The sequence below is a fragment of the Anastrepha ludens genome, chromosome 4, assembly GCF_028408465.1.
Source record: "Anastrepha ludens isolate Willacy chromosome 4, idAnaLude1.1, whole genome shotgun sequence".
In the NCBI taxonomy this organism is placed as follows: Eukaryota; Metazoa; Arthropoda; class Insecta; order Diptera; family Tephritidae; genus Anastrepha; species Anastrepha ludens.
The window spans coordinates 6,146,954-6,157,525 of NC_071500.1; the positions used below are offsets into that span (position 1 = coordinate 6,146,954).

Sequence of the window (10,572 nt, forward strand, 5' to 3'; positions counted from 1 at the left end):
TGGTTAAAAATTCAGTGCCTCGAACATATTCACGTGGTAAGTTCCAGCCAGGGGCGCGTTCTTCCTTCGTCGATTGTTGCCCAGAATGGTCTTGCTGTGACTAGCAGCTGTTCCAAGATACTTTTGAATCTGTGTTCACTGGAAAGTCAGACTGGTATGCTTGAATTCGAGTGCTTAAGTCCTGTCTCACACACTTTCCTTGCGCACTCGTCTGCTTACTCATTCACAGCCTGATTGTCTAAAAGGACGGCAAGCTTCGAAGGGGCGAGCACCACGAAGCTTAGCGGATTTAGGTTAGATCAGGTTGCGGGGATTGCTACACTCTATGAGGGTGTAGAGGGGCGCTCTCCCGGGAAAATGGGTGCTCACTAGGGCGTCTAGCATTTCATTGCATGTTGAGATATAGACGCCGTTTGGCCTCTGTACATAATTTGGAGAAGTCGATTTTTTCGATAGTATTTTCCGTAATCGACTGCCGTCAGAGGCGTCTTCAATGTTAGATTTACCAAAGTTTGCCGGTATTCCAAAATAAGGGAGTTGATATCGGATTCGGATTACCTTACCCTGCTTCTGAAAGATGGGCCTCGCGTCAACTCAGTTAGCCATATGGTTGGTATTGCCTTAAATTCTTTCTGCAGCAGCTGTTTGGAGTACGAGGTGACATCATCTTAGCACTTTCTCCTCACCTGCCCTACCCTTGTCGGGTCAAGATTCACATATCGGGGCTATCACAGATTAAAGTGATTAACGTAATTAGTCACCGTTTAGCCATCATCCCCCCCTCTTCCTCCCTTTTGGGATTTTGTTTTCTTTTCTCGTTCTACATTTCCTCTCTGTATGACATCACAATAGACGAATTGGACTCTTTTCCCAAGCGCGCCCTCGTTTGGGCAGCCATTTATGCTAACTTAACCTAACAGGAAATTAGCGCAGTTTTTAAAGAAACGGGTTAGGCCTGCTCTTTTCGAGGCATCGAGAGCTTGCAAAAACTCGAGTACATCTGCTGGGGCAACACTAAATTTCCCGGTATTAGCTGCTTGCTGAAGATGTGAGAAGTCTACACTAATTTCAGATGCATTTTCAAATGAGCTGTAACTGTCTGAGGTACTGGTGGCACAAGTTCCATTATATTTGGTGTTGCCATTGACTTTGCTCTTGGAATTGAAAAATACCCGAAACGATTTAGTATTACATTTTATACTAAGCACCATCAAGAGAAGGTATTTTTTATGTAGAAAATATGAGCCTTTCGAAGTTTTTTCTTAGCTTAATAAAAATCAAAATATGTCTTTTGGGGAAGAGTGTGGAGTTGCCTGTATCTCATCGGTCGCGTCCCCAGGTGGCGGATAGGGGAACGCTTGGCAGATATGCAGAATAGGTGGGAAATAAAATACCAATCGCGGAACAGGCAACACGAGCTTGGAGGTGTATGTAGTTTGTTTAGGTAACACCAAGCTAGGATAGGCGGGCTAGCAACCTACTTACGCGAGTCTTAATTGCTAACGAATCGTCAAACTCACAGCCTCGGATAAATAATAATATAGGAAACCCAAAAGTTGTCAAGGCTATCGAATAAGGACTAAGATTGGCGACGCCCTATGCTCCACAAGGAGTTAAAGTATAACTTAACTGGGGAAGCAGTTAATTTGAAAATTGTATGGGCTTTGTCTTACCGATATTTGGCTTTAAACAGCCTTTGAACCTTGGCAAACTTAAATGTTTCCTTTCTTGTAAGTAGAGGAACGTAACGATTTAGGCTTTCTTTGAATGATTTTCTAAGACTTTAAAATTAAATTATTTCGGACATTTCGATAATTAATAGAGTCGAAAATATGGCGACATAATTAACTCTGGTGAAACATTGAAGTCGTTATTGCTCGTGCAAAAGGAAATGCTTATCAAGAGGACCTTATGATAGACCGATTCGCAAGTGAGGTGAGTCGCATGTAAAAATCGAATAGGCAAAATTATTGAAGTGTCTAATAAAATCTCTCAATATTTACTCAACATGTTTTATCTCGCACTGGAAGTGAGGGGGATCGTTTACCACCTTAAAATACAAAGCAAAATGCTAACCATTCAAATTTTTACTTCCACCCCCTTCACACTCACAGCTCCTGACGCCAATTGCGAAACTAAGTGCAAAAGTGTAACTGTATTAGCAATTTTCCATTAGCAGTAAGTTTAATTTAAAAAGTTTAAAATCTGCATCGAATCGCTTTTCGGGAACATCAATTTGCTGCACCAAACCTGTGGCGGGCACTCACTCTTCCAAAAAAGCGCATAATAAATTTGTGCGAAATTAAAATGCAAAACTTCATTTTGGACAAATTATTGCCTTTTGGTCAAACAATTGTCCCACGAATGAAAATATTCGCCCTTTTTTCGTTTGCATGCTTCATTGCTTGCCACAGCCACAGCCACAGCTTTGTTGGCTGTGCTAACGGTTGCTTAGCTAGTAGAGTGGAAACCTAAAATATTTGGTTGTGCAACAAAACTTTGCCTAAGATCGTAAATTTGCACGATGGTGGCTACGGCTGTGGCTATAGCTTTGGCTGAGATTGTGGTCCTCTTAAACGAATTGCACATTAGGGCGGTGTGAAGCATTACGAAAGGCGACAACTGGACCGAAATTGCATGAAATTGATTATGGTTGTATTTCGGGTGGCAAAGAATTGTAACTTGGAATTGTATTTATATTACATTTCATAATGCTAATGTATCAGATAAAATTCAAGCTGTATGGAATAGCAGCATTTCACACCTCCTGCATTTGCAACCGAAACTATAGTTTCTGAAGCGCTAATGGAACACTTCACCATGCATACACCGCCAAGCATTTAACCGCAGCGCTCATTTCATTTCTTTTACTATTCTATATAGCTGCCTTTGCACAGTCAGTTTTTCTACTTTAGCGACATTCATTAAAAAAATAAAAATTAAAAAAAAAATACTTTTACGCTATTCCTGATAATCCTGCTGATTGCCCAGCAACACAATTCGAGTTCAACTCACAAAATAATGACAAAGATATGCAAAGGTGAAAGCAAGGTGTCAAACGAGGTGTGTAAATGCACAGCGCCTGGATTGGGTTGGTAGTCGGCGAGGACGCAGCTCGTCGAGTCCATTAAAACTCATCAACACGGCAAACAACAACCAAGTCTTGCTACTGCACTTGCCACTGCGATTGTGACAGCAACAACAAAACCTACTGCTAACAGTTTGCCATTTCAACACATGCCACACACCCACACACACACACATGCCCTTGCAACAGACAGTGGGTAAGCCATTTTTTGACTTCGGCAAAGACCAGACCTCGACCCTTTTGGGCGGGCAAGCAGTTAGCGGCACGTGTGGCCCAGATGTCATCATTTTTGGTATTGTTTCCTTGTTGCTGCCTTTTCCTTGTTGCTGCCATCACTGCTTCTGTAAAGCCGAAAACGGACCTTTTCATTTTTTCAACACCTTTTCAGTTCTGAGCCAGTTCTTAGTCCTGCAGCCTGTCATCCGTTTTCGTCCTTGCACCTTCGCACTGGCAGGTAGTCAAGCAAATGTTTACAGTTAGCAAACTTTAAGCGAGCATTGTTTGTTTTTCAACTAGTACACATGCAACAACAACTACTACATTTGAAAGAATCACACTGGCGTATGAAGAGCAGGGAAAGTGGTAAGTAGTTGGCACAAGGACCAATCGGCCGAGTATGTGACTAGCCCACCGTGTCGCAAGCACAGTTACACAATCGCACACTTACTCATGGCCACACGGACACATGCTTGGAGTCAATTGCGGGCGTTGTTGCCACAAATACTATTTACTTCACATTTTACTTGAAGTTTGCGCACGGCTTGTGTGTGGACAAGTGTACATAATATCCATATTTCACAAGGATAAGCGCATTGCAGCAAACGTCATCATGGTTAACACCAACACCAGCACTGGCGCTACGTATCTTTCAACAAATTCGTGCAGCACACTCCCACTCCCACTCCCGTTTCCACTTTCACTCGAGCTCACTAAAAGACTACTGCGGCACCTTTCGAACTCAACATTTCTTTTGCTCCGCTTATGGTTGTTTTAGTTATTTTTGTTGTTATTGCTTTAGTGCCAGCCACTTTAAATTCAAGGTGTTTGCACTGCTGCCTACTCGCCGGCAACTAAGTGTGCTGATACCTTGGTTCAGGCCTGATCCGGCTACACAAACATTTGTTGTATCAGTTCCTACCATCTACAAGCACCGATAAATTGTCGCATCAAGCCAATGTGTTGGGTGTTGCTCTTAATAAAAATTCCTAAGTTCGCAAGTCCATTGATTTCGGCACAGTTCACCGGATGCGAGCTCCTTGGCTGAAGGATCGCGCCGGTATTGGCGCTGCGCCCAAAGTATTGTCACAGCAAATGCCCAAGAAGACCTGCCAACCACTACGCCACCCAGCTATTTCAGCTTCAACTAGGAGCGACTTGACTTCCTTCTATGGTCACTCTCGCACACCCATTGGATGAGGTGGCGCTGGCTGGTCAGGCAAGTGTAATAAATTTGCGCACCATAAAATCTTTGCGGAAAAATAAAGTATCCAGCCAGTCGGTCGACCAGGCAGTCAGGCGGCCAGCGTGCAATCCAATGACTGCTCTCGCCACATATGTATGTGCACCCCGTGTGTCTGTGTGCTTGTGGCTGTAACAAAGATTTTGTCGCCGAGTCAACGCAGCGTAAACTGAAGCAAAAGTTACTGATGCTCATGGAGAATTTATTGTGTGCACGCTGATTCGCTTTGACTATCTGCACATTCGCGTATGTGTATGTGTGTATGCATGCACTTGTGTATATTTGCTCGCCCTTGGGGTCAGTAGGGCCATTTGGGGACATGCCAGCGTCAACGCGCAGCAAATTGTTTTTGAATGAAAAAAGGAAAGAGCGAAAAAATTAAATTTTCTGCTGACAGAAAACTTTAGTATTTTGACTTTTTGATGCATCACTGAATTATGTGTATTTCTCAATATGCCTGTGTGTGTGTGGCATTGCCACATGCCACAGTAGTGTTGGCAATATTTACTCTTGCATTTACAACTTTAACCTTTTCAACTTACTTACATCCATTACGTATTCTCTTCTTTTGTTACAGATCTCCAGTGCACCAAATGCAACGTTGCACCGCCATTCGCTTGCCGTTTGTTCATAGTTGAGTAGCAACCGTCCGCCTGGTCGGCTAACCCTCAGACACCTCGTTTTAGTTCGACGCAGAGCGAGCATTTTAATTATCGCAAATTCCCCGAAAACGCGGCGACCTGATGACTATGGCAGAAGGCACCGACCCCATGGGGCATCAGGCGGGCTCCCATCATCACCATCACCACCAACACTCCCATCAACGCCACCATCCGCACCATCAGCATCCACATCAGCAGATGCATCAGCGTCAACAGTCGCATCCGCATTATGCGCCCTATGCTGCTGCTGCCGCCGCCGCTGCCCACTTGCAGTATCCGCTGCCACAACATCTGCCACTGGCACTAAGTCTACAACATCAGGCTGCTGCTGCCGCTGCCGCAGCCGCCGTTGCAGCCGAGCAGGTGAATAACAATCAACCCTTTGTGACCAACAACAACGTGCCGTGGAAGCAGCGCAAACGGAAGCGTTTATCGGCTGTGCTGGATAAGCTGCATAATCATAACAACAATAACAACATCGTGAATAACAATGGTGGCAACAACAATAACAACAATAATGTTAGCGGCCAAGGCAATCAAAATCACAGCCATGAGGAGCCACTGGACGGCGATGAGGATGTCGAGAATGAGGCTAATTTTAAGAACAATAACAATAACAACAACAACACCAACCATGGAAGCAACAATAACATGTGCTCCAAACGTCAAAATTGTGGCGATGACAGTGGGAAGGCGCTAATGAGCAATAAACGCTCCCTCAGTGAAGTAAGTGGCGATGAAGCCGATCTTGAGGCTGAGGCGGATGCCGTGTCTGATGATCTGTCGCACGACAATGATAGCCCTCGTATCAGCATGAGTCCTTTGCAGCTGGTCTCATCGAGCGATAGTCCCTCGGCAGCGGCGCACCCCATTGCTGCCGCTGCGACCTCGACACCCAGTGACAATCCGCTGCACGTCGACATCAAGACTGAGCACATGCACAATCCCTATGACCGTTACTTTCCTATTCCGTCGCCGCTCTTTGGCTATTATTTGCACACAAAGTACTTAAATGAAGTATTTCGACGACGGCAGGATCTCTATACGACACCAATGCAGCACACGCCTTCCTCGATCGCATCGTCAATCGCGGATGAGACTTCGCCTACTGGTTTGGTGAATTCGGGTGCTCATCTAGACCATCCGCCTCCTTTCCCACCAACATCGACAGCTACTGCACAAGTTGCCGTCGGTGTTCCCAGCCGTTCGCCACCACCAGCCGTCACCGTTGCACTTCCTTCACCACCACGCAGCGATTCATCGGTCACAGCAATTGCCACGGCTAATACACGCACCAGTTCTTCACCTGCTGCACAAAGCAACGCTTCGGACCCGACCATAATGCCACCACCACAAGAGCGTCCATTGGATCTATCAGTACGCAGCGGTGGCACGACGCCCACATCTGAGCTGGGTGGCAAAAAGTATAAATCTCCATCGCCACTGCCAGCGACCACACTTATGTTGCCACCAGCACAGCAGCCCATCTCAGCCACTGTTAGCGCCGCCTCCATGTCGCCAAGCAACCCCTCCCACAAGTTCACTGTGGCAGGAAACAGCAATCATGCATCATTGGCCAGTTCTCCCGCACCTGTCTCCCCATACGCTGCAGCTGCTGCTGCTGCACATGCCGCCGCAGCCGCTGCCGCTGCGATGATCAAACTCGAAATGCCAATGCATCCACTACATTCACATGCACCCAACACCACGGTGGGCGTGCCCGTAATCAAAGGAGATGTTGCATCGCCCACCACCAAGGAATCGGTCGCATGGCGTTACAATCTCGACGTCTCACCTGTGGTGGAAGAAATGCCACCCGGCTCGGATGTTGCCTACGTCTGCCCGGTTTGTGGGCAGATGTTCTCGCTGCACGATCGCCTCGCCAAACATATGGCGTCCAGGCACAAGTCGCGCAACCCCGCCAACGATATCACCAAAGCCTACTCATGTGAGGTGTGCGCGCGTTCCTTCGCCCGTTCCGATATGCTCACACGCCACATGAGACTGCACACCGGCGTTAAGCCCTACACCTGCAAAGTGTGCGGCCAAGTTTTCTCACGTTCCGACCACTTGTCCACACATCAACGCACCCACACCGGCGAGAAGCCATACAAGTGTCCACAATGCCCGTATGCCGCGTGCCGACGAGACATGATCACACGGCACATGCGCACACACACGCGCTACGAATCGCAACAACGCGGCGGTGGCTCCAACAATAGTGGCGCTGCTGGTGAAGCCAGTGGCGCCTCTAAGTCACCGTTGCCATTACTGGGCGACATGAAGATGAATTTGCCGCTGCTATTAAAGAGCGAGGAGCTAGCGGCCAAGTCGACGATGCACAGCGGTATCGGAAGCGCATTGCCGATTGTGGTGAAAACGGAGAGCGCCTAGTGGTGGCCACTCACATACAAGGGCTGTAAAGCGTAGGTGCTGGAGACTCTCCTATGGAGGGCTGCCGGGAAGAGATTAACATAAGGTCACATGGAAGGAACATGGGCCCTATGTCCGTAAGAAATGAAGTGAATATTCGAGAACTTTATAATTCAGGCGTACAAGTACAGAGTAGCTAAGTACAGCATGAGAAAGTAGATGTAAGGATAACAACGGATAAAACATTTTATTTTTCAAAAATCTCTTTGTGAAGACTGAGACTAATTTAAGCGTAATAATGAATTTAAGTATTTTTGTTTTTTTTTTTTCTTAAAAGATTTGTAGAAATGGGGTGGAAAAACTTGAAATGGTGCAAGCCTACATTTATATTTATTTAATTCACTAAGCTAAGTATGCAAAGCTGACACTGAGGGGAAATGAGTTGTGAGCAAACTTTTCGGAGAATGATTACGTGAAAGCGCGTGGGAGCTTTGATGAAATTTTTCGATGAAAGCGCTCAACTTTTACTTGACATTCGCTCGTTTGTCGGCGCCTAGGGTATTGAGGCCAAATTTGATATTTTAATTTCATAACAGTACATAAAAAATGTTAGTTTTAAAAAAACAAATGGTTGTGAATGGCAATTCAGCATTGATTAGTTTTTTCCGAGCACAAACATTTTTCGTCCTTATGTCTATAACTGTCTATTTCTCTCACACATAAGTACTCATATTCATTAGAAGACAAACAAGCTAGACAATTAGGAGATTATTGATATAAATTTGAAGTTTAAGTTAAATAATCATTTACTATTTAGTTAAAAGCGGATAATTGGATTTCATTAGTTTTATAATTTGATTTAATTAATTCGTAGATTGTATTCGAAAAATATTGAAAGCCCCACAAACTAATTTTAAGCATAATTTTGATTGAAAAATCCTAATTGCAGTAATTTATTCTAATTTTTTAAGCTGCTTAACTTTAAGTGACAAAAATTTATTTAATTACTATTTATTGCTAGTGGAAAATGTGTGTAGGCATGCAGCGTATACCTAAGCACACACACACACACACATATATATATATATATAAATTTGTATTATTATAAAATGTGAATAAGCAAATGAAACGACAAAAGACAAAGAATTCCTCCTCTCTCTTACTCTCCCTCTCTCTTTCAAAAGAGCTGAAACACTGCGTTAAGTGAAATGAAAGCGCGACTTTTAAAAGACCAACAAAATGGACAACAACAAAAACTCCTAACCAGAATTTAATTAATGTGTTTCGACTCTCTTTATTTATTATTTCTTTAAGCTAATTTAATTAATTTTGATTCATTAAATGAAATAAAAAAGCAATCTGGTTTCCCTCGTTCTTTAGAGCATTCTTACTATTTAGTAGTAGTTGTTGTTGTTTTTTTTGTTACACAACCAAATGCAAAGTGCTGGAATTGTTAAGCGGCAAAAAGACACACAAGAACCCAGTTTCATATTTTTCATACCTCTTTATTGTTGTTGTTTTTAACTATTTTTATTTTTGATTTTTTTTTAAGGCACACACAAAGAACGCTCGATGTGTTTTGCTTACTTGTTTTTATTGTATAAAGAAATTTCTAATTTCGAAATAAGAAAATTTTATAAATTATTTGTTTGTTGCACCAAAAAATGTTTATTGGAGTATTTCAAATTGTAACTGTTTCTATTATTTTTTTGTTTAACTGTGCATATGTTTTCTATGAAATCTGTTAAATGCACTGCATTGAATTTTTCTTTCACATCTGCACACACACACACACATGCACACACATGCACACACATGTGATTGTGTGTCATTGCTTACCTACCTGTTAGTTTATGTTGAAGTGAATTAATTAATTTTAGTTTGTTTAAGCTGTTATTTATTAAACTTGAATTTAAATGGAATATTTAGTTTTGCTTTTAATAATTTATATGAAAATAAACCTTGGTTATGTTTACTTTGTAATAAGCTTTTGTTTTTAAATAAATAAAACGACAAATCTACTTTTGCATTGAAGAAAAATAAACATAAAATCTTTTGTTTTTATTTAAATTATATACCTTTTTTGCATTACTTGATTTGGTAAGTTTTTGTTTTTATACGCACGTATACGTTTATGGAAAAACATCAAGACGCACGCCACAAATAGGAAGAGGAGCACGACCAAAGCCCCGAAAAGGGTGTAAGCGCCAATTTATTCATTTATTTATTTATTTATTAAACAACAAACAGGTTGCTTACCGACTCTATGATAGACACATACAAATAATACCTTATGGCAAGGGTCCTATGAATAACTTCTTAAAAATAGACTTAGAGAAGGAAAAATCAAAGGAAAAGCTGACACTGAGAGCCAAATGAGTTGTGAGCAAACTTTTAGAATAATGATTTTGTCAAAGCACGGAGGCTGACAGTTACAGTTACAGTCTGTGTCAGAAAAAAGGAACTACGATTATTCATGCAGTATAAAAGATATATATTTAAAATTTGTTTACATTAGGTTAGGTTAGGTTGACCTGGCTAGCTGAAAACCTATTGATCCTTAGTGTTACAAGATGGAGCTAGACCCTTACGTTTCTCCATAGTAGGCAATTTGTATCATAATACGTCTGCGTCTTTTGGGAATCTAAGTAAACTTTGGAGCTCTATCCCCGAGAGGTTTTCTAACTTCTCATATTGTAAAGCTCCTAAGCATTTTAATCCGGTTCTAGCTAATGCAGGGCAGGAACATAGGTGTTCTAGCGTTTCCTTCTCTTCTATATTAGTTCATTGAAAAATCTGCAGCTATGGTTGTTCGTGATTCCTATCTTGTACCTGTATGCGTGCGCCGCTAGCAAATTGTGGCCTGTCAGCATACCTACGATAGTTCTGCTTTCTTTTCTAGACAGAGCTAGTACGAATCGAACGTATTTATCTGCACTCTGTGTACACACGATTTTCGCGGTTCTGCAAGTGGTTAGATTATTCCGCCT

The 10,572-nt window shown here is 42.8% G+C and overlaps 1 protein-coding gene across 1 annotated transcript in view; it reads left to right on the forward strand.

Annotated features, from left to right (window-relative positions):
- The window catches only part of LOC128859857 (uncharacterized), a 53,079-nt gene extending 43,475 nt beyond the window's left edge, over positions 1-9,604 (forward strand). The window contains exon 2 of the mRNA XM_054096970.1: positions 5,125-9,604. Coding sequence (XP_053952945.1) covers positions 5,291-7,603 — 2,313 coding nt within the window. The 5' untranslated portion in view covers positions 5,125-5,290 and the 3' untranslated portion in view covers positions 7,604-9,604. The remainder of the gene's footprint in view (positions 1-5,124) is intronic.
- The last annotated feature ends 968 nt before the right edge of the window (positions 9,605-10,572 follow it).